Source organism: Sus scrofa, chromosome 14 (assembly GCF_000003025.6).
Source record: "Sus scrofa isolate TJ Tabasco breed Duroc chromosome 14, Sscrofa11.1, whole genome shotgun sequence".
NCBI lineage: Eukaryota > Metazoa > Chordata > Mammalia > Artiodactyla > Suidae > Sus > Sus scrofa.
Genome location: NC_010456.5, coordinates 49,719,860 through 49,743,481, shown reverse-complemented (window position 1 = coordinate 49,743,481; position 23,622 = coordinate 49,719,860). Strand labels below are relative to the sequence as shown.

At 56.9% G+C, this 23,622-nt stretch overlaps 1 protein-coding gene across 18 annotated transcripts in view; it reads left to right on the top strand.

Annotated features, from left to right (window-relative positions):
- Positions 1 to 23,622, top strand: part of CABIN1 (calcineurin binding protein 1) — a 101,528-nt gene that overhangs the window by 44,242 nt on the left and 33,664 nt on the right. For 15 of the 18 annotated variants that reach the window (XM_013983138.2, XM_021074231.1, XM_013983133.2 and 12 more), the window contains 5 exons: positions 1,412 to 1,563; positions 3,337 to 3,512; positions 13,658 to 13,840; positions 17,836 to 18,164; positions 23,390 to 23,503. In XM_013983138.2, the coding sequence (XP_013838592.1) occupies positions 1,412 to 1,563; positions 3,337 to 3,512; positions 13,658 to 13,840; positions 17,836 to 18,164; positions 23,390 to 23,503 (954 nt within the window). The remainder of the gene's footprint in view (positions 1 to 1,411; positions 1,564 to 3,336; positions 3,513 to 13,657; positions 13,841 to 17,835; positions 18,165 to 23,389; positions 23,504 to 23,622) is intronic. The other 3 variants (XM_021074233.1, XM_021074232.1, XM_021074234.1) reach the window with 1 other exon arrangement.

Here is a 23,622-nt window from a genome sequence, read left to right as displayed (position 1 = left end):
TTTATTTTTGTCTTTTGTCTTTTTGTTGTTGTTGCTATCTCTTGCGCCACTTCCGCGGCATATGGAGGTTCCCAGGCTAGGGGTTGAATCGGAGCTGTAGCCACTGGCCTACGCCAGAGCCACAGCAACGCGGGATCCGAGCCTCGTCTGCAACCTACACCACAGCTCACGGCAACGCCGGATCGTTAACCCACTGAGCAAGGGCAGGAACCGAACCCGCGACCTCATGGTTCCTAGTCGGATTCGTTAACCACTGCGCCACGACGGGAACTCCCTGCCTTGCTTTAAAAACAGCATTTTTCTTTAAGAACTTAACCTCACCCCAGTGGAAACCCCCTTCTGTTGTTGAGCCTTCATTGCAAGTGCTTGACCTGCTGCTCGAATAACCTTTGCCAGTTGGACACTGGGCTCTCCCCAAAGCATGGCACCTGGGCACTGCAGGTGCCCACATCTAAAACTGAAGTTTCCCACTTTCTCTGTGGTCCACAAGCTGGCTCTGGGTGTGGGCCTCTCTGTGCAGGGTATCCCCTTGAAAGGGTGGTCTGGGCTGGACCACCAGGCATCTCACCTGGGGTGGGTTCTAGGTGGTGGTGTTTTTTTTGCTTTTTGTTTTTTTTTTCTTTTTGGAGCCACACCTGTGGCTTAAGGAAGTTCCTAGGCCAGAGTCAAATCAGAGCTGTAGCTGCTGGCCAATGCCACAGCCACACGGGATCTGAGCCATGTCTGTGGCCTATACCACAGCTCATGGCAATGCTGTATCCTTAATCCACTGAGCAAGGCCAGGGATCGAACTTGGATCCTCATGGATCCTAGTAAGGTTCATTAACTGCTGAGCCATGAAGGGAACTCCTCAGTGGTTTCTTTTTAGAATCACCTCTGGATGAAGAGAGGCTGGTTAATCGGAGCCTGTGGCCACACATCTGCATGGGCAGGGCAGACCAAGCCACCTGTGGTGTGGTCTCTTCTGGCCGTGCTGGGCTTCTGGCCTCATGCATTTGTAAACACACAAGGGTGGTGAGAACAAGGAAAGGAAGGCAGGCAGGCACAGGGCTGACCATACAGCTTGGCCTCCTGCCTGTGCCTGTGGGCTGGCCAGGCTGGGACACAGGTGGAAATCTCGCTCCCCTTCACAGTGTGCAGGCCACGTGTGTGCAAGCTCACTCTCCGTGGTGCCAGGAGAGGCTCAGAGGTGCTGGGTGGGTGGAGGAGGCTCCTGGGTACGTGCTGGGTTGGATGCTGCCAATCCATGTCCATTTTGATGGTCAGCGCTGGCTCTGAATGAGCTATAGATGGGCGGGTTAGCAGCGTGTGGTGGCACGTCCCTTGGCAGGTGGTTCCCATGTGGTGCCTGGCCTGGGCGGTAAAGCTCAGCAGCCTGAGGGCTGCTCACACCCAGGTGTCACTGTCCCAGGTGTACTTCCGGCTCCATGCATCCATCCTGAAGCTCCTAGGGAGGCCTGATTCTGGAGTTGGTGCGGAGGTCCTGGTCAGCTTCATGAAGGAGGCCGCAGAAGGGCCCTTTGCCAGGGGCGAGGAGAAGAATGCGCCCAAAGCCTCAGAAAAGTGAGTAGTGCTGGCCTGGCAGCCAGGTTCCTGGCAGCTTGGCGGAGGTCCTTCTGCTGAGCCCGTGAAGGCGAGGCTGTCTGGCAGCCCCTGATCACCTCTCTCTAAGGCCATGCCTGGTGCAGGTCTGCCTGTGTGGCCACTATGGGACATCACTGTCCACACTGTAGCCTCCTACCCTGGATCCTTCACGGGCAGGGCCCCCGAGGGCCTGGGCTACTGCCTGTTCTCCTGAGAGTCAGGAAGGATGCAGGAGCTCGGGAACGCCGGGGCCCTGCTACAGTTCTCTCAGTGGGCCTGGGAACTGCTCACCCCACTTCTGGACCCTTGCCAAGCCAGGTACCATGTAGGGCTCTGCCAGGTGTCAGGCAGACCTGTACATGGGGCCTGTCCCCCAGGCCTGAGGGGTTGTGGGATAGGGGACATGCGTGTGGCAGGTCACCCAGGTGGATCCAGTATGCCCAGAGGTTATAGTCATAAAGGGCCTCCAAGATGCAATGATATGGTATTTTATTGATTGTAATTCTTTTTTGTAATTTAATAGTTATTCAAGTAATACACAGATATATTCTAGTTGTTTAAAATTCTGGGAGTTCCCATCGTGGCTCAGTGGTTAACGAATCCGACTAGGAACGGTGAGGTTGCGGGTTCGATCCCTGGCCTTGCTCAGTGGGTTAAGGATCTGGCATTGCCATGAGCTGTGGTGTAGGTCCCAGACGCAGCTTGGATCCCACGAGGCTGTGGCTGTGGCGTAGGCCGGCAACTGTAGTTCCAATTTAACCCCTAGCCTGGGAACCTCCATATGCCGTGGGAACGGCCCTAGAAAAGGCAAAAAAACAAAAATAAATATATAAATAAATAAAATTCTGGCAGTACATGAACTTTTTTTTTCTTCTTTGTGGGCAGTGTATGAATGTTTAGACTAAAACATGACAAATCTCCTCTCACTCCCAGAGTTAGCCATTATTCACAGTTGTTTCACAAATGATTTTCTGTGCATTTGCACATGCTTACGGTATAAATATAATCATCAGAGTTCCTTTTTTTTTTTTTTTTTTGCTGCACCTACAGCATGCGGGAGTTTCCAGGCCAGGGATTGAAACTGTACTGCAGCTGCTGCAGTGACAGCTCTGGATCCTTAGCCCATTGTGCCACCAGAGAACTCCCCATGGATTTTCTTTTATTTTATAAAAAGAAACTCTTGGAGGTGCTCTAGAGTTGCTTTTCCCTAGCAGTGGGTCTGGTCCTGCTCTTGTCCGTGTTACTTCAGAGCATAGGTGCTCTGTACATTCTGTAGCCATTTCCATGGACATTTCGGGTGTTTCTGTATTCTTAGCTTATTGCAGCAGGTATCCTTGTCCATGTGTGAGTGTGCAGTGATCTCAGAATCTCTTCTGCCCACACACTGATCGATCCATACACTGATCTGATCCATACATGTTCGATCTGCACACTGATCCATCGGGATGAGATCTGTCAGGCCTATGTGTCACACGAAGGGCACTGACTCAGCCTGGAGGGGTGCTGGGTGGGTGCTTCTGAGGAGGCCTGGGCCTCAGACTTGCACTGTGGGCCAGCCCAGCTGGGGCTGGAGCCTTAGTGGGCACTGTGGGGCGGCTCCTTCAGCCCCTAGACACCAACCAGCATGGGTGTCAGCGGAAGTGCTGGGAGCAGCGGCCTCAGGAGTGGGGGTGGAGTGCCATCCAGACCTGCCCACCTCCTGTTTCCCATGATGTAGAGGTTCTGACCTGCACCCCACCCTCTGCCCCACAGGGAGAAGGCCTGCCTGGTGGACGAGGACTCCCACTCTTCAGCTGGGACACTGCCGGGCCCCGGAGCCTCCCTCCCCTCCTCTGGCCCAGGTCTGACATCCCCACCTTACACAGCCACTCCGATTGACCACGATTACGTCAAATGTAAAAAACCCCACCAGCAGGCGACGCCGGACGGTACAGTCCCTGTTCTCCCTCCTGCCAGCCCAGGGCGGCACGCCAGTCGTGGGGGAGGGTGCTTGGGGCAATGAGTTGCTCTTTTGGTGAGGGGGGTGTGGGTCTGGGGTGACACGGGCAATGTTGCGGCCGCTCATTAACCTCATGGACTCACGGTGATCCTGTGCTTCCCAGACATGCTCAGGGTCGCCACCTGCCACCCACCCACCTGGGAGCCTCTCTGAGCCTACAAGCCAGGGACGCGAAGGGCAGTCGCAAGGCCCTGGCGTCTTGGGCTGCCCGGAGTGGCCCTGGGCTATCAGCCATCTCACACCTGTATTGTGACATGTCTTTCTGACGGTCGGGAAAGGCCATGACTCACTCTGTCACCCCAGGAATCCAGAGGGGCTGGTGGTGGGATCAGCTGGCTTCCCATGTGGACGGGCAGGTGGTGGCCGGTCACCCACATTCCTTACTAACACCCAAGGCCTGCATGCCAGTCTCTTCATGTCCCTTCACCTTCACAGCAGTGGGGCAGATTGGTGAGCCTTGGGGGCCACTAAGTGGAACCCTGGGGGCAGTGACAATGCTGGGGCTCACCTCAGCAGGGCCCAGTGTATGTGTTCCTGGAGGGCAGGGATGAGAGTAGGGCTAGAGCCGAACTGATGGGGGACCAGGTGGCCCTGCTCGACTTGTGGGGGTGCGGCTTGTGACCTGCAAGGAGAGGACACTGACGGTGTCCCTCCAGGGTTCTTGTGGTGTGTGGGGTATGTGAAGAGGCTGCGGGTCCGAGTGCAGAGTTGAGTGTGTGCTTTGCGGCTCCACCACCTCCCAGGGGTCTGCTCCTCCTGCTGTGGTTCCGCCCACATTCCCAAAGCAAGGACCTCCCCCTCCCTCGCATCAAGTTAAAGCCTGTTGCCACCTTTTACTCCTGAGAGTATTGAGAAAGCAGCCTGGAATCAGTCCCTGCTTTGGGAATTCCTTTCTACCAGATGTTTCCTGTGAGAGTTTAGCTCTGGCGGGTTTCAGGATGGAGGGACGCCTCTTAGGGTGTCCCTGGGCCCAGGCATGCGCACATGCGTGTCCATTTGAGCTGTGGGGAGTGCGATGCTGGGGGCAGGTGCTGGCATGGTACCGTTCTGGGTGACTGGGGCTGGAGGTTTGTAGGGAGCTGTGCAGATAGGCTCAAGTGTAATTTCTTTGGTTGTACACCTTGGAATGGTGGTAATAACTTTTTTGTGAAGTGCCTCTTGTCAATGACGTGGAGCCTTTGAGATCCCATGGCCCACTTACCAGTCCTAGCCGGGTGTGCAGGGAACCCAGGCCTGGCTGTGAGTGATGCTGGGAACCTGCCTCCCTATTCCCCACCACACCGCCACACATACCGCTCCCCTTGGGGAGAAGGCAGTGTCCACAATGTGAAAACGTTTGGGACCCTGAGATAGCTGTGGCCTGAGAAGGTAGAAGTGGTCCTTGGACAACAAAGGTCCTGGTTTGGGAGGAAGCAGCAGATTGCCAGTGTCTGGGGCTGTGTTGGGCTCTCGAGGTCCACATCACCCACCTCTGCTTCTGCCTCCTGTGACCCGGTGGGGTGGCCGACGGGCTCTGGGCCAGAGTGTTTAGGCCTTGGGTCTCCTGCCGTGCAGAACAGGCCAAGTGCGGGTGTGCCTTGCCCTGGGTGGATGGAGAGAAGCAGGCGTGGAAAGGCCCAGGGCCCTGCCCAAGGTTAGGCGGGGAGGCCAGGGTAGAGTGGCCTGGGATCCAAGGACCTGAGTTCCAGGCCCAACCCCGTCACTCACTTACCTGATGGCCTTCTCTGAGCCACAGGGCCCTCCTGTGTGGGGTGGGGGTGACCTCTGCCTTGTGGGAGTTAAATGCAGATGTCTGCAGGTTGTAGCTGCCCTCTAGACACAGACACTTCCAGGGCATTGGGGCTGCTTGGTGGGAGGAGTGCAGAGCATGGGCCCGCTCACCCTCACTGTGCACCCTGACTCTCCCCAGCTGCACTGTGGCCACAGAAGAGGAGCGGGTGGTATCCCCGGGCATACAGCCCTGAGAGGCCCTAGACTCATGCAGCACAGAGCCTGTCAAGCTCATTGCCCAGTTGGACAGGGAGCCTAGCGTAGGGACTCCCTTGGGTGTGGCTAGGAGACCCTGTCCAGGGCTGCTCTCCACTTTAGGGCGCTTGTGCTTCACCACAGATGTTGGCCAGGTCCTTTCTTACATGTTTCTGTGGTCAGGAGAGATTGAGGAAGATGGCTCCAGTTGTACATGGGCAGCTGGGCAGGTAACACTGGCTTCTTAGCATGGCCTGACTTTGCCACCCACACTGGGGTGAGACGCCTCTTGCCCCCTGTCCCCAGCCCAGGTGAGAAGCCCTGGAACTGGCTCTCAGGCCTTGAGACTCTGGCTGGTGTCAGAGCTGGTCCCCTCTGGGCAGCTGGGAGGGTGAGGATGCCCGTAGCTGACCAAAGGGGCGCTGGCCAAGCTCAGAGACAGAGACAGTAGGGACTCCGCTCCTGGCAGCCCCACCCACCTACTTCCCCCTTTGTCTGTCCCAGGATTTGCCCGAGGTGCAGGAACCCTCAGTGGGGTAGTGTGCTATGACCTGTCCTCCATGAGGAAGCCCACTATGGAGGGAAGCTGCAGGGCTAGTCAGGCTGGAGCCCAGTGCACCTGGGGTCTGAGTGTCCTTGCCCCCGGCCATGGGTGAGGCTGCACTGGGGAAGTTCTCACAGGTTTGGTGGTGCTGGATCTGTGTCTCCCTGTCGGAGGCTCGTTGGTGTTAGGGCCCAGGGAGCAGGACTATTGCAGAACTGCCTGGTGCATGGATTGGCCTGGCTCAGCCATGGAATGTGTCTGTGGTGGCTTGGCCAAGATTGCCACTACCTGCCTTAGGTGCTCCATGTCATCTCAGAATGCCAGAGCCAGAAAGGGCCTCAAGGTGGGGCTCTCTAGCCAGCCTGTGGCCCTGCCCGTCTGGAGTTGTTTTGGCACTGACACCGCCCTGCCCTGTGGCGGGCATTTGGTTCTTGAGGCAGGTGTCAATCAGTGAATGGCAGAGTCCCAGAGAGCCCGATTTAGCCTCTGGCTAGGTGGGAAGCCTTTCTGAGGGGTGCAGCTTAGGCAAGGTCGAGGGATGCGTGTCGGGGAGTCTACTGTGGGAAGAGGGGAAGGCAAGCTGAGGTCAGGAGAACAGGAACCACAGGGGCTGATGGGGTCACAGAACCCCCATGCACCCCATTTGCAACATGAACCCCTGGGGGAGGTGTGGGTCATATGGCCTTCAGGGGAGCCCGGGGTGCCTGTGCCAAGCCTCCATGTGACCATCCATCCTCACTGCCATGCCGTCACTGCCACTGTCACCACCACCACGTGTGTCGTGTCCCATCTGTGTTCATCCTCGCCGCTCGCCCTCTCTGCCTCCACCAATATTGCCCGTGCTGCCCCTAACCCTGGCCACACTGTTCTCCAGGCTGCCTGCTTGCACTGTCACGGCTCGCTTCAGGGACCGAGCTGATCGCATGCTAGCCCTCAGTCCGGCTCCCTGCGTCCCCCATGATCGGGAGCACCTCCACATCGCTGGTCCTATAGTTTGGAGAGTGTATGTTTGATGTGCTTGTCTTCTGCCCACAGCCCATCATCCCAGTTCTGGCCAAATGCACATGCAGTGGTGGCCTCCTCGCTCCACCTGCCTGCCTGTCCAGCAGGCAGCTCAGCCCTGAATTTCCATTGCTTTGTTCTTTCCTGCTTAAAGTAACAAAGGCCACAGACTCTAAGACACCGAGCTGTCTTTCTGAGGACAAGGGTGTAAAAATGTTCATTGCACACAGTAGCTGGACACTCCGAGGTGTGCCCCAAGTTTGCAGCATAGCATCCAGGCTCAGGCAGGGGGGTTTTCTAGAGCGCAGGCCTGGCCTGGGCTGAGGGCATCAGTGTGGTGGGCAAGCTGTGTTCTGTGCACAGACCTCTGCCTACAGCTCAGATGCTGGGCTGGGGAGGGAGGCTGTCACAGGGCACAGCCCATCACCTCCTTTGTCCCCTTCCTTCATTCTCATCTTTTTACTTCAGGCCATAGCTGGTGGTGCATTATTGAGCGTCTGCTATGTACTGGGCCTAGAAGAGGGTGCCCTGGCCATGCTGTCTGCTTGGACCTGTGTGTCCCTGGGGCAGTGTTTAGTGCTGAGAGGGAGTGCCGTGATCTGGGTCTGGGGTTTGGTGGACCAGGAGGACTTTCTAGAGGAGGTGGGTCTCCAGAGAGATCTACAGGGCCATTTTGAGCGAGGGGCAATGGGAGCAAAGACGTGGAGGTTGGAGATCCTATGCATTTGGATACTGAGGTGACCAGGTGGGTGGAAGAAACCTTGGGGAAAGAGAACTTGGAACCAGTGGGCCTGAAGCGTGGCTCTTCCCTGTGGGCTGCAAGGAGCTGGCGTGTCTCGGCATCTCGCTCTTTGGCTCCAAGAAAGACCATCCCCTGTCGTCCTTGTTGGGAATCTCACCAATGGCTGTGGGGCACTGCCTGCACTTCTTACAGCTCTGCTTCCCCCAACATTGTGTCAAGGGCCATGAGGCCAAAGTTCCCCACTCTGACCATCAGGGGCCTGGCCGCCCAGATGCCTGTCAGGAGGGCCCCAGTGTCTGCTGTCTCTTGGTGTCTGTCCTGTCTCCTCCGGTGTCCCACCTACACCCCAGCCCCATTAGGGACCAACTGGGGCAAGTTTTTCTCCGGTTGAAAGGTTTCTCAAAATACTGAGTCCACCCAAGTTTGCTGTTCTTAGAAACCCATTGTTTTCTGGTCAGTGGAACCCTTGCAGTCTTTCCAGGGTTAGCAGGGCAGAGGTGCTGCAGTGGTCATCACAGAGCCACCTGCCTCTCTCCTGAACTCCCGTGGAGCTGAACTAATGGACTGGACAGCAGTGGAGCGGCCCTGGTCATCCTGCTGGGCACTTGGAAAGGATGCAACAGGAGACGTGTGTCTTATAACCAAAGAGCTCTTTCAGGCCGGTCTGGGAATCCTGAGAACCACCAGGGAGGTTGAACATAACGTTCAAAAGACCCAGTGGGGTGGACAGCCTCGGCCCCTTTCCCTCTGCACCCCCATTCTTGCCTTGCACGGGGCCTGTGGGTCCCTCCTGCAGTGGAGGGCACCCGGCTTTGTTGGCAGATTCTTCTCCTTCTGAGGGTTCAGGGGAGGCCAGGAGTGGCCCAGAGGTGTGGAAAGAACTGCTCTGTGGTGAACATACGAGTGCAGCATTCATAACCACCTCATGTGTTGGTTAGCATGGGCAGATGTCTATAAGAACATTCTGAAAGAAGAGCAGGGCTGCCTGGATAGCCTGCCCCTAGCGCCATCCTCTCTCCTGTGGCTTCTGGGCAGCACGTGGTCCCAGGGTCCCACCCATGTGCCTTCCTAGGATGGCCTCCCTGCCCAGCCCTGTTGGCCATCTGTCTTTTCAGCTAAGTATGGCTCAATGCTGACTGCTTCCTGCTGGGCCTCAGGATCAGGCCTGGGAAGCCCCAGGGCAGGCGCCTCCACAGGCTCCATGTGGTGGCTGAGGTGGGCAGGAGGGACACAGCCTTTCCTTCACAGCCTCAGGAGACCCTCTGGCCCTTCCTGAACACCAGCTCAGGGTTACACGATGTATATGGCACCCACGGGGGCACTGCCACATGTAGGGGGCAGCCTGGAAGCTCTGCTCACGACCTGTGGAAGCCATGTGTCCCCCAGACCAGACCTCCCCTTATGCACACATGCACGCACGCGCATACGCACACTTTGTTACTTTGTTAGGACACAGTGGCAGCAGGAGGGCTATGCATGTGGGGGGGAGGGGGTGCTGGGCCTGGGCTGAGCTTCCGTCCAGGGGCCAGACAGAGCGTGGTCCCCACACTAGGTGATGAGTGATGGGTGGGCTGTGTGCTATCCACCCCATGTGCCTTTGCCCCTGCTCTCTCAGAGGTTTCCCATTTGTGTGTTCCCACCCTGGGTGTCCCAGCCTTTCCTTGGCAGTGGGCCTGGTGACCTAGAATTGGTACATGCAGAGGCCTCTGTGAGTGGGCAGGGGGGTCAGGGCACATCCCCTCCCCCAGAAGAGCCTCCACACACCCCAGTCCAGGGCCCTCTCATCTCCACGCTGTCCCACCCTGCAAGTCCAGCCTGTGCTCAGCTTCCCAGCACTGTGAGCCTGCTGCCTATCCTGCCTGTCCCACCCTGTCCCTCCAGCCCTGAGCTGGCCCATCCACGGCTGCCCGGCTGTTGGACCTCCTGGTGCACCTCCCCTGTTGTCCGTCTGTTCGACCAGCTCAGAGTCCTTGTGCCTCTGTCAGCTGCCCTGGGGAAGGTAGATTTACCAGGCGGGCAGTGAAAGGGTCACGTCCCTAGAGTCCTTCTCTAAGAAGGAGTTTTTCACTTTATGACATTTTTATCGATGTAAAAGAAACGAAGCTGACTTTCTTCTGACCTGTTTCTAGGTGTGAAACCTTGGTTTGCTTCTTAGTATTTACAGTCAGGACCATTTTGAACAGCCTGAGGCTGACCCTCTCAGACACATGAGACTCAGAAGGACTTGAGGTACTTGGCCTGGGCCTCTTGAGTCCCTGTTGGCAGCCGTGTTTGTGGCGACACACTTATTCTGTTTCCCAGGCACATGCGTCCCCACTCTTGCTTCACAGCACCTTCCCCCCCGCCCCCCCACCCCGCCATCGCTGACCATGGCCTTCCTACAGGGGCTGCATGACGGTGGTGGCCTCCTCATATCTCTCCTGAGTTTCAGCCTTCCTCAGGGCTCTCTGGGTGCCCTCGACTACCCCAGAATAAGGGGAACCCTTGTCCCCACTGGTTCCCTCACTTACATGTGTCCTGCTCTCTGGTGGCTGTGAGTGCATTTAAAGGAGACCCAGCAGAGACCCCTCATGCGACCCCCTGAGGAGCAGGCACCTTGAGGTGCAGAGCACCGCCTTCCCACACACCCAGGGTGTGGGGTCCCCTCGCTGAGCAGCGCTGCCAGGGCATCAGTATGTTGGGAGTAAGTGTCCCAGCATTTGCTTAAGCCAGTCCTTGGTTTTCTTAATGATCATAACCGGCATTGCACTGGGTTAGCAACTTTTGGGCCCAAAGCCCAGCAGCTCTCTAGCTCATCAGGCCGCGTGCCAGTTCCTGGTAAATTCTCCTGCCAGGCTTCCTCCTGGCCAACAGCTGCTCAGGGCCTGGCTGTTGGGCAACTGCCTGCCTAACTGGCAGGAGGGTTTCTCAGCTATGCAGCATGGCCTGCTGTGTTGTCCCCGCCTTCTAGGTTCTCTGTCCTGGCCGGAAAGTGCTGAGGGCCAGAGGACATCACTTCTGTCTGTGTTCCATATACTAAGTGACCCCTGTGGGGACCCCACATGTGTGTCGGGGGCAGAGGCAGGGGAGCAGTGATAGACATGTTAAAAAGCGAGCATGGCAGCCTGAAGCAGCCCAAGTGGCAGATCTGGGGTTGAAATGTGGGGCTGGGGCCATAGAGCCAAGGGTGTTAGTCACTGGCCCTGTGACTGGGGATCCCCTCACACTGCCCTCCTCCCCATTCTCGGCTTATGGAGCCTTGTGGGGAGGTCTGCCTTGCAGTGAGGGGAGAACCCCTCACCAAGGGCGAGGTCCCCCTTAGTGAGATGCAGGGCTTGTGTTGGCCACAGACACACACCTCCCGTCCCAGTGTCCATGGCTCTGTCAGCCCAGCCAATGCTGATGACCCACACTTACTGGGCAGTGGACACTGTAGAGGCGGCCACAGCAGACCCAGAGAGGTCATTGTCCCTGAACCTGGTCTGCAGTCAGATGGGGGTAAAGAGGCCGGAGCAGTGGGCTGGTGTTGGAAGCATAGGGCTAATTTTTAGTGTCCTGAGTGCCCGCCTGCCTGCTTGGGATGGTGCCGTCCAGTCAGCATGGAAGAAGTGGTCACCGCCCTGTCAACAGGCACTGTCTACAGTGTGGCCTTTAGAACTAAATCTCTATGTGTAACATCTAATGAAATAGGTCAAGGTTTGCTGAAATCATAACATTGACAGTCGAGCTGACATTTTGTGAACATTCTCTGTGTATCAGGCCCTGTTTCAAGTGCTTTGCATGTATGAACCCATTTAATCCTCCTAACGACTCCATGAAGTGGGCACTTGTATTAAGGCAACTTTACATGTCTGGAAAATGAACTGTCAACAAGTTACAGCAATTGCCTGGGCTCTGTGACGCAGTTGTTGCTGCACAGAGCAGAACCTGAACTCGGGTCTCTGGGGTCCAGACTTTTGATGTTCCAAAACAACTCTCCATTTTGTTCTAAGTTTTCCCACCAATAGCTCGTGCTGTACTCCCGGGGGTCCCAGGGAACTGCTGGCAGGTACCAGCACGTCACTGGATCTAGGCTCTCCAGCAGCTGCGCCCAGGCTGCAGGGCCCAGGTGTGTCTGCCCTCCCCCTTGTGGCCCCAGAAGCCCCTTGGAGACACCCTGTGGCTGCAGCTCTGAGGTGGGGAAGGGACTAGAGAGCTTCACCTTCAGATGCACAAAGTTCAAGGTAGAACTAAGCTTTATTCTTTAGTGGGTGCTTTCCATCTCTACTATTGGTTTATTTATGCTCCCTTTTCAATAGTGTAGTGACTGCCTTACAGTTAAGAAGATACATCTTGGAGTTCCTGTCGTGGTTCAGTGGTTAACAAATCTGACTAGGAACCATGAGGTTGTGGGTTCGATCCCTGGCCTCACTCAGTGGGTTACGGATCCGGCATTGCCGTGAGCTGTGGTGTAGGTCGCAGACGTGGCTCAGATCTGACATTGCTGTGGCTCTGGCATAGACCGGCAGCAATAGCTCCCGTTAGACCCCTAGCCTGGGAACCTCCATATGCCGCAGCTGCAGCCCTAAAAAAAAAAGGAAAAAATACAAAAAAGAAGAAGAAGAAGAAGAAGAAGATACATCTTCACGTGATCACATCTACCCTTGGGTGAATATAATTGATAATTTATGAATTAATTATACTTATCTTAGCCATTTTAACCTCCCATCAGGTAGTTCCAACATCTGGGTTATTGTTGAGCCTGGTTCTGTTGATTATTTTGTCTCTTGACAACATTCTTTTCTTTTGTGTGTATATGTGTGTCTTACCCTTTTTACTTTGAGCACAGGGTGTCTTGTGTAGGACAGAAGAGACTGAATTAACTGTTATCTATGCCTGGCATGGGCTTCGCTCTGCTTCTAGGCTGCTGGGGGGCGTGCGTTGGATGAGGCAGAGCTGAGCTGTGTCGGTTCTGATGCTGTGGTTCCCCTCTGATGGTGCCTGTACCTCGGGTGGGGTGGGTTTGCTGGGAGGTCTTCTTTCCACCTTCTGCTTTAGGCCCTCCGTGTCCTTGCCCCCTCTTCCTGCAGGGACTGTTCCGCCTTGGGTGGGTGCGTGTCTGGTGCCCTGTTGTCTGGGTCCAGCCTTGGTGCTGGCAGGCTATGCCCCCCTGCCTTGGGGTGAGACCTGCCACTCCCTCAGGGCAGGTGTTTTCTGCGTCCTTCCCCACAAGGCAGAAGGCTTGCATGCCTCTCCTCCCTACACCTACAGCCATCTTCTCTCTGGGCGTGCTCCCCAGGAGGGGGTCCACCAGTCTCCTTCCCACCTGGCCCACTCTTGCTCATGAGCACCTCTGGAGGCCCGTGGAGAGGTGCCAAGTGGGCGCCCCCCACCTGGTGTCTGCGGCTCCCAGGGGCCTGTATCCCCACATAGACTGGCTGTACGTGGCCTCAGCAACCAGCTAAGAGGTTTTGCTGAGTTCTTACCTGTTCTGCCTGTGCACGCCTGTTACGGTAGGAATACTACCTGATGGCATATAACACACTACTGGGGATCTCTTCCCAACTCCACTTCATATATATCATGTTGATGGCTTGAGGTTGGCCATGATGCAAGTATGTACCCACAGAAATAAGTAAACGCTACAAATGAAGGTTTTTACCCTAGGATCTAATTGTCAAACATTTACCAGAACACCACCCTTGGTGGAAACCCTGGGAAAGTTGGTGCCAGGATGGCAGGCAGGCAGCATCGGGGCCGGCGCAGGGCGGTCACCAGGCTCTGCAGGGAGATGTGGCTTAGGGGGCCCCCCGTGCAGGATGTATCAGGGGTTCACACTGCCGCCTCTCCCTTCTCCCTGCAGAGCGCAGCCAGGACAGCACAGCCGTGGCACTCTCAGATTCCAGTTCCACGCAGGACTTCTTTAACGAGCCTTCCAGCTCCCTGGAGGGTTCCCGGAAGCCCCTCACAGAGAAGAGACCACCTGCACCCAGTTCCCATGCAGGACCTCCTGGTAAAGACCTTCAAGGTCCTGCAGAGGAGAGAGGTATGGAGACCTGAAACAGGATGTGGGGAGGGTGTGGGTGTCCCAGGGCTGAGCAGTGCTGGACAATGTGGGCTTCTGCCTCTGGCCTCACGCCTCTGCAGCTGCCCTGGGGCCTTGTTGGACAAACTGCTGGCCTCCCTGGGCCTCTGACGTTTTCCCTGTAGGATACAAGGGGTCCCAAGGCCTGCTCTTGGGATCTGGGAGTTAAATGCAGCATCTCAGAAGGTGCTCACGCAGCCCCGTTGTTAGGATCTCACTGTGGCCCCTGTGGGAGAGCCAAAAGTCTTTGTATCCTAAACATCACAAATGTGCTTTCTTTTTAATCTGGACCTCTGTTGTTTTGACAGAGAGCCCTGAGCTGGCCCTGGGGTATGCCCAGCGCTTGTGAGGGTCCTGAGGCCCCATTGGAAATCAGGCTTGCTGAGGGGTTGCAGGCAGGCTGGACGTCCCTGGCACTGCTCTGAGGCTGTGGCTTGTCAGCCAGCTGTGGATTTTTAAAGCTTTCTCATACCAGCCAAGGATGGGGCAAAGGGCTGCTTGCCAGTAGCATCAACAGCAAGCAGGTCCCTAGCCCCCCTGGGGAAAAGCACTGACTATTCCTGTTTTATAGGAGAAGAACCTGGGGTCCAGAGGGGCTCAGTCTGCACCCTTAGCCATGCCCCACACGGCCTCTCCCAGTGGGCTGCAGGGGCAGGTGACCCCAGGAAGTTAGCACACAGGCCCTGGATGGGGGAGTCCAGGCTCTGGGGCTCATAAGTGGGTGTGGCAGTAGGCCAAAGCTGTCTGCACCAGGGAAGGCTGCCTCAGTTCTCTGTCCCTTGCCAGCCTCTCCCTGCTGGGCTCAGAGGGAGGTGAGGCTACATCCCCATTAGGGTCAGGTCAGGAGCATGGAACAGGCCACAGGTGTACCTGCCCTGGGCCCGTGGCCCCTCTGGCTGACATCAGCGCCTGCAGGGAGCTGGGGGGGTGGAAGGGCAGCCCGGCTCCCTGCACTTTGCCACGCAGCTGGGGCTCAGGGCATCTAAGGGGTGAGGTGGTTTTCACTAGTAGATGTGGGGCCTAACCCGTGTGCACATGGCCCATCACACAGTGGAGTCTGAGGGGCGGGGTCTTCACAGGCTTCTCTCTAGTGTGCTCGGTGTGTGTGTGGCTTCGCAAACTCAAAATAGCCTATCCCTCCTCAATATGTTGGGCTGTCTCTTGGTCAAGGAGGTTAGGGTCAAGTGAGTCACTGCAGACACTGGGGGCCTGAAGTGAATCATCCTGCTTCTGTGGAGGGCTCTTCCCCTCCAAGCCCTGCTTTTCCTGGTCACCGCCGTGCTGCAGGGATTGACTTTCGTGCTGGGGAGTAATCACAGCAGGGGATGGGTCCTGAGCCCAGGCCTGGCAGGCAGCAAGAGGGGCTGAGCCAGTGCCCTCCAGGCCAAACCTGTCAGTGGTGGTCTCCAACACACACCATGGCTCCCAGTGGGTGGCAGCCCTCAGCCCCTGCACAAAGCCAGGATGTGGGCTGGGCTGGCACTGGGCACATGCCTGCCCCATGTGCTGCACACACCTTGCCCACCAGGCACACCCTGTTGGTGCTGCTTCCTTCACGGTCAGTGCTGTAGGGTGCAGCTCCTCACGAATTCTCTGTGCATCGTTGGGCACCCAGGTCTGCCGGTCACTGGGTGCCCTGAGGAGGCAGGAGCGGCTTCCCCAGGATGCACCTACCTTCCTGGTCTCTACCCAGATCTGTGCCCAGGTGCCTCAAAGAAAGAGACTTCTCCCAGGAGACTTGCAGCTACCCTCAGCCCACCTTTCCAGGAGTCAGAGCTCCCAAGAAAAGTCTAAAATGTGAATGTAGCAGCAGTAAAGATTTATATATATATATATTTTTTTTGTCTTTTTTTTTGTTGTTGTCGTTGTCGTTGTTGTTGTTGTTATTGTTGCTATTTCTTGGGCCGCTCCCGCGGCATATGAAGGTTCCCAGGCTAGGGGTTGAATCGGAGCTGTAGCCACCGGCCTACGCCAGAGCCACAGCAACTTGGGATCCGAGCCGTGTCGGCGACCTACACCACAGCTCACGGCAACGCCGGATCGTTAACCCACTGAGCAAGGGCAGGGACTGAACCCGCAACCTCATGGTTCCTAGTCGGGTTCGTTAACCACTGCACCACGACGGGAACTCCAGATTTATATTTTTAGTAGAGAAAAAAGCTGCCCACAGTTTCACCATCTAAACAACCTGCTCTGTCACATTGCTCTGAGGGCAGCAGAGTTGTCAACAACCCATGTGGTGCAGGTAGGGGACACCAGTGCCGGGCCTGGGCATCCCTGCCAGCTGAGCCTGGGACTGAGAATGCACAACCACCAGGGACCTTGTCCAGGGACCTCATCCTGCTTGCTGAGTGGGAAGGGGGCTGGGCTGCTCTGCCTGCCTGGTGCTCATGCAGTGGGTGCTCTGAGCCAGCCCTTGCTGCCGTTATTGGCACTAGCCTACTCATGTGGCCACCTCCTGTTAGTGGGATGCCTGTTTTCCTGTGTCCTGGGCAGGCCTGGAGTTGGGCACCCTGGCTGGGGAACGTACCTGGGCTTGCCACCTTCCTGCCCTCTTCCTTCAGCTAACAGGACCTAGGAGGCCCCATCAGCAGGGGCCAGGGATGCTGTGGGGGAGGCATATCACCACCTCTCTTGGGCCTCTTCAGGCCACCCAGACCCCCATGCACCTGGGTTTTAACTCATTCTGGCATCTCAATTCCTTTTGATCTTTATGTCTCCTCAGACATGGTTCTGAGCTGCCTTAGGACTCATGCCTGATCCTTTGTCCACTTTCCATGTGTCCATGTCTGAGCATTTGTGCCTTATTTGAAACTCTGGAACTTGAGTTCTCTGTTGCTTCATTCCTCCTGCAGGGTGGGGTCCCCATCATTGCTCAGACTGTGCTTGTCGGGACACATTGGAAGTGTGGCCTTGGAGTTGACCACACTAGCAACCTGGCACGTCTTTGAGAAAAGGTGGAAGTGTCCCCTCCAGGCCCTGTGGTGTTGTGGGCTGTGGCTGGGGTGCATGTGAGATGACCTGAGCCCTCTGCCAAGCTCCCCTGGGAGCGGGGATCAGATGGGGTCCGCTTCCTTCCAGGAGGGCAGCCCCCTGCCAGGGACATTGCACAGACACAGTGGTCCCTGCTATCCGGTGGTGGGCGCCCTGCGGACACTGCCCTGGGGTCAGGGGAGGCCCGAAGAGGAGTTGATTGCATCCTGAGCAGTGAGAGTGAGTGTACAAGGCCAGGTGTGCGTCCTGGAGGAGGAGCCACAGCCATGGGTGTGAGGCCACCCAGGAGGGAAGCTGGGCAGGATAGCAGAGCTTGGTCTCAGGGCAGCTGAGGGGGCGCTGGCAAGATCACCCAGGCTCTCTCCCAGGCAGAAAGAGCGGTGGTGGGTGAGCTTGGCGCAGACCTAGCCTGAGAGGAGTGTGGGCCTAGGTCTACCTGGCCCTTTGGGGGCAGCTGCAGCAGGGAAGGCCGAGGGGCTGAGGGCAGCAGGAACACGGCCCAGAGCTCAACAGGTTTTGGAGCTGGTGCCTCAGGCAGGCTATGCCGAGCTCCAGTGCCCAAGGGGCCACCCCGCCCTTGATCCTGGCCCCAAGCCGTCCCTGGCAGAAGCAGTCTGGTGTTGGGGCACTGAGCATGGAGTAGACGCTGCCCTCTGTGCACCCATGCCCGCCCTTGCACTGCTTCCCCACACCAGCCTGCGCAGGGCCCCCCAGCCCAGCTCGGAGGCCCTGCTCTCTGTGGCCTAGGTCCCCTCTGCCATGTGTCCCCTGGGATGGCCTGCTTTACCTGGGTGGAAACAAGGCCACAGAGGCCTCAGTGGAGACAAGGGAGCAGAGCCGGTCCAGTAAGGGCACGGACCAACTGTGCCAACTGCCTCACGAAGTGACTCCGTCACTAGTGGTGTCACCACAGGGAGCGGCCCCAAACCGAGATGACTTCCTTTTCTTGTTCTCATCTGCAGGGAAGCCTGAGGAGCCCTTGGAGACCATGGAAGGCATCAGGGTCACAGAGCAAGGCAGCCAGAAGCCAGCTGCAGACCCCTCAGGCCCTGGCACCCCTGCCAAGCCTCCAGTGTCTGCAGCCGCCACGTGGGATGGGAGGAGGCGAGGGGAGCCCCCTGGGGAGCCCGCAGCCTTCCCGCAGGGGCTACCGGCTGGCGCCGAGGAGCAGCGCCAGTTTCTCACAGAGCAGTGTGTCGCCTCCCTGCGCCTGTGCCTCAGCCGCTTCCCCCAGCACTACAAGAGCCTCTACCGGCTGGCCTTTCTCTACACCTACAGCAAGACCCACCGGGTGAGCCTGTGGGCGGTGGGTAGGGATGGCTCCCTCACCCTGCTGTTCACCTGCAGCCACACTCCCCACCCTCTCCTCCATCCCAGGGCCTTGTTTGCGCCCAGCCTGTCCCCTCTGGCTTCATCCTGCACAGCCTCCAGACCATCACCCTACCCTGGGCTGGTCTCTCCATGTATCCTCCAGGCAGTCTTCACGGCTGCATGTGGGCTTGGTGCTCACAGCTCTTAGTGCCCAGGCTTCCCAGCTACACATCTCTTGCTGGTGTTTAGATTTGAGGGGAAGTGAAGCTTGTCTGTGTTCTCTCACTCCCTCCTCACGGATCCCACAGTGACAAACCCTACCGGGAAGATAGTGGGGTGCATGGCGGTCTGGCTGTGGCCTCTGCTTTTGTCTGGCCCCCTGCTCAGTGAGGCCTGGGCTCAGAAGACTCCTCTTGCCAGAGGCCCTACTGACCTGCTCACCAGCTTCTCTGTGGGATGGTTGCAGAACCAAGAAGGGCAGTTGGCCTGAGACAAACCATGACCTAGCACTGGTTGTGACAGGAAGTTACTTGACAGGATTCTGGAGGGGCGCAAGGCACCATGGTGACTGTTGGTTTTCCTGGAGCAGAGCAGGTGGGGCTGGCGGCAGGCCTGGTTGGGAAGAGACCTTGGCAGGGCCTCCATCTCTGCTGCAAGGTGCCTGGCTTTCTGGGCTGCTGCTGTCCATCACTGCTGGGCCTGGGCCTGGACCTCAACTGCCTGGCTGCACTTGGCCATAGAGCCGACCTCTGGTGCCTGGCCTGCTGGGCCCTAAGGTTGACACTCCCTGGCCTTGGATTGCTCTGGCGTTGCTTGGGGAACTTTCTCCTGCCCTCTTTTGGGAGCAGCAGTGCCCAGTGCAGGTGCTCTCATGATCTCAGGCAGAAGGGACACTAGCTGCCATCATCTGGCCCTCCCTCTCTTCAGATGTGGTCAGCTCTGAGCAAGACTCAGCTTCCTGTGCTGAGCCCAGACCTTCCCACACTGGCTGGTTTCCTTCTCCAGAAGCAGATTCTGCAACAGGATTTGGGGTGCAAGACCTCTGTTAGGGGAGGGGGAAGTCGTGGGGTTGGGTGGAGGGAGAGCTGAGCTGAGCTGCAGGCCCCTGGTGCTCCCTTCCCCCCATAAATGGCTTTAATTTGAGTGGAGGGGCCGTGCACATCAAAAGGCTCTGCACAGTGCCAGGCACAAGCTGCCGTTACCACAGCTGGTCCCTTCGCTGGGCAGGCTTTTTAAAGTGGAAAATGGTGTTTTTCTTGAATTTTGACACACATTGGAGGGGGGATACCCATGGTTCTGCCAGTGTGAGACATAGGCTCTTTTGTGTACGTGTTTTGCTCCCAGCTCTCGTGCACACACACCAGTGGCTGTCACTTCCAGGCTCCATGGCAGGGGATCTCGTCCTTGACTCAACTCAGCAACTGGGAGCCTGGCTCACTCTGCCCCCCCTACACACACACACACACACACACACACACGCACGCACACGCACACACACACACACCAGGCATGGCACACACACACACACACACACACCACCAGGCATGGCACACACACCCACACCCACACACACCAGGCATGGCACACACACACACACACACACACACACACACACCAGGAGCATGTCTGTGTTCACCGTGGGCTGTCCTGTGCTTTCCATGAGTCCCCTCACATCCTCTCCGATGGACCCAGTGAGTGGGGACCTGGCGGCAGTGATGGAGGCTGCTGGGCTGTGGGCACCTTGGACGTCACACCCATCTCTGGGTTCCTTTTACCATGTGCTGGCTGGCTTCCTGTCCCCTGAGCTGGAGTGCCATCTTAGTTCAGAGGAGCCCTGTTCTCCCGTAGCGTTGTGTGTGGGCTGCGTGTAGGCACCTGGTGTGCCTCAGTGCTCGCCAGGTAGCTTGCACCCAACTGGAGCCGTTGGTTCATCCAGATGCTGTGCTGAGCAGGTTGTTCACACCTCACTGCCTCAAGGGCTGAATCAGGGGGCCCCATCGGGGCATGCTACCAGCCCCGGAACCCCTGACTGACTAGCAGCGACCACTTTCCACACACGGCTGTTGGGAATAAGCCCTTCCTGCCCGGTGGTCTCAACAGTAACACCTTTCTTTGTAAAATGTCCCTGTGGGCTTGGCACTGACATTTTCCTGTTGCCATCTTGAGGCTCAGTGGCTGCCTGGAGCAGAGAGGCTTGGGCGGGGTGACTTTAGACTCCTCCGGTCCTACACAGATGCCCCAAGATGGGGACTGGGCCTCTGGGGAGAAGCACCTCCAGGGCACAGGCAGTGCTGCTCAGCCACTAACGGGCAGGGTTTGGGGAGGGAGAAGAGTTAGGCTTTGGGTTCAGAACCTGACCTGGGAGCCCATGGAGCTCAGGGCTCTTCTCTGGCGATGCTCCTACAGAGAACCTGTGATGAGGCGAGGTGGGGGTTCCCCTGGGCACCAGGACCATGGGGCCACTTCCTCAGTGTGGGTGTTGCCCAGGGCTCCTGCCCCTGCCTGGCCTTCTGAGGGCTGGTCTGCCCTGAGTGGCTAGCATCCTGCTGGCCTTTGCAGGGCATGTGTGCCCGAGGAAACTGCCCCCCCACCCAGGTGCTCTCCCGCCTCAGCAAAGGCCATTTTGAATCTCCAGGAGCATGGTCTTGCAAGACTTGAGCCCTGGACTTCAGCCTTGCTTGTAAAATCCAGCCAGCACATGGGGTCCTGGCCTTCGCTGGTGGGATCAGGAAAGAGGCTGAGACATGGGTGCCTCTGCCCTGGGCCCCCCACCCACTGCCTCTGACTCATCTGGGCAGCCGAGGCCCTCACTTCTTGCTGTGAGGGGTCTGGGAGACAGTAGGTTTTAAGATGGCCCCTGGAGCCAAATAGCCTTAAGAAAGGACAGACTTGGAGGACTGGACCCATACTTCCCAAGTCCAGGACCCCCTGCAAATCTACTGTAATCAGAACAGTGGAATACAACTCAGCCTTAAAAAGGAAGGGTGCTCTCACACTGGCCGCAACCTGGATGGACCTTGAGGACGTGGTACTCTGTGAAACTACCCAGATGCAGAAGGCAGACACTGTATGACTCCACTTATGTGAGGTCCCAGAGCAGTCAAATTCGTAGACAGAAGCAGGTAGTGTGTGCCAGGGGCTGGGGGAAGGGTAGATGTTGTTGTTTAATGGGGCCAGTTTTGCAAGATGAAAGAGTTACTCCAGAAGCGATCACATAACAGTGTGCACGTGCTTAACTTTGCTGAACTTTAAAATGGTTTGTTAAGTGTTCTGTACGACAATTAAAAATAAGAAACAGCGGGGTACCAGTCTGAAGGTAGATATGTAGGTCAATGGAGTAGAATTGAGAGCCCAGAAATAAGTATATACATCTCTGGTCAGTTATTTTGAGACAAGACTGCCAAGCTGCTTTAATGGAGGAATGACAGTCTATGCAGCAAAAAGTGCTGGCATAACTGGGCAGCCATGGGCACATGCGTGAAGCCAGGCCCCTGCCTCACCGTATGTGTAAAATTTAACGTGAAATGGGTCAAAGACCCAAATTTCAGAGCTAAAACTTTAAGACTCTTAGAAGAAAAAAGTAAATGTAAATCTTCTTGACCTTGGCTTAAGCCATGATTTTGTAGATATGATACTAAAAGCACAAGAGACCAAAAATAAGGACACCGGACACCATGAAAATGAAGACCTTTGTGTTTCTGAGGACACTCTCAGAGTGAAACAATCCACTGAATGGGAGAAGTACTTGCAAATTATATGTATGATAATGGACTTATATCTATAATATCTAAAAGACTTACAACTCATTAGTTAAAAGACAACCCAGTTTACAAATTGGTGAAGGATCTGAGTAGACATTTCTTCCAAGAAGCCATACAGATGGCCAGTAAGCATAAGGAAAGATGCTCAGCACCATTACCCGGCAGGGAAATGTGAATAATCCAAACCACGCTGAGCTGTGCCTTCGCCCCCAGCAGGATGGCCAGAATCAGAAAGACGTTTGCCTCCCCGAGCGGGTGCCTGGGATGCTTGGGAAGCTGGTCCCCTCCCTCACTGCCGTCCTGGGGCTAGGATGGAGTCCAGGACCACTCTCAGACCTACTTGTCCAGAGGTTACTGCTCAGCCCCATTCTTTGTTCTCTCTGGCCCTCCCAGGTTGCTTGATGTCCTCAGAGAAAGAGGACAGAAAGCCAACTGTGGAGGCCGTGGGAATGGCCTGGCCCGTTGTGCTGCTCACAGCACTCTGCCCAAAGAAGCAGCAGCTTGTCTGGACCCTGGCGAGCATGTGGCGGGGCCAAGAGTTCTGGCGCTGCCCCAGGGGGCAGCCAGGCTGACAAGGGTCTTGGGGCCCAGATGTTCATGCCGCCTTTACTTTCCAGATGGAGGAGACTGGCTTTCTGACCCAGAGCCTTCACCTGATCAGGTCGGTGCCCAGTTAAAGCCACACAGCAATGATGGCTGTGTCAGGGCTGAGCCAGGAAATGTTTGCAGAAGCTCCACTGTAGTCTAGGCCTTGTGTGAGAGTCTGGGCTTTAGCAGAAGGGAGGAGAACATGCCAGGCCCTGTGCTCCAGGGTGTCGTTGGGGAGAGCACAGTGGCCAGACAGTAATCAAGTTGCTGCTGGTCAATGTTGTAGGAGCAGAGCACCACTCTGAGAGTGGCCCATGGCTGGTGTCCCACCTGGGCCAGAAGGCCCTTGTTCCCGCCCTGCCAGATTCCCTGGGTTCTGCCAGGAGGCACTGTTGTCCAGAGAGCCACGGCCTGTGTGCTAGACAGAGCCCCTCCCCACCAGCATGCTCCCCTGGCTTCCCGCAGAGCCCCCGCTCTCCCAGGCTTGAGGCGGCTGTGGACAGCCTGACTGGTCAGGCTTGAGTGTTGGGGCTGGGGGTCTCCTGGCAGAAGGTGGGGTGCTGGATCCATGCAGCAGCTTGCGAAGTTGTCAGGGAAGGCATCCCTGTCCACGTCCTCTGAGGGCAGGCTGAGGCCACGCTCTCCCAGGGCAGCAAATCCAATCTGGAAACTCCCCACCGCCAGATGATCAAAGTGGCAGCCAGGGCCGCCTGGCGCTGTGGGATGGATGTCTGCAGGGGCTGCCACTCGCTGCTGCTTTGCCAGTGGAGCCTGGAAGGAGGGGACTGCCTGCCTTCCCCGTGGGCGCCCTGAGCTGCCCACACACTCACTTGCAACCTACTTCTTGCTTCCCCAGAACCTCCAGTGGGCCCGCGACGTGTTGCTAGGCAGCGGTATCCCGTGGCAACAGCTGCAGCACATGCCGGCACAGGGGCTCTTCTGCGAGAGGAACAAGACCAATTTCTTCAACGTGAGTACTTTGCCTTGTTGATTTCTGAGGCTTCCCGCCACCAGTGCTTTCCACGGACGCGTGGGAACGGACCCCTGGGTGGGCATTCCCAGTGCCATCAGATTGTGGCATCCTCAGAG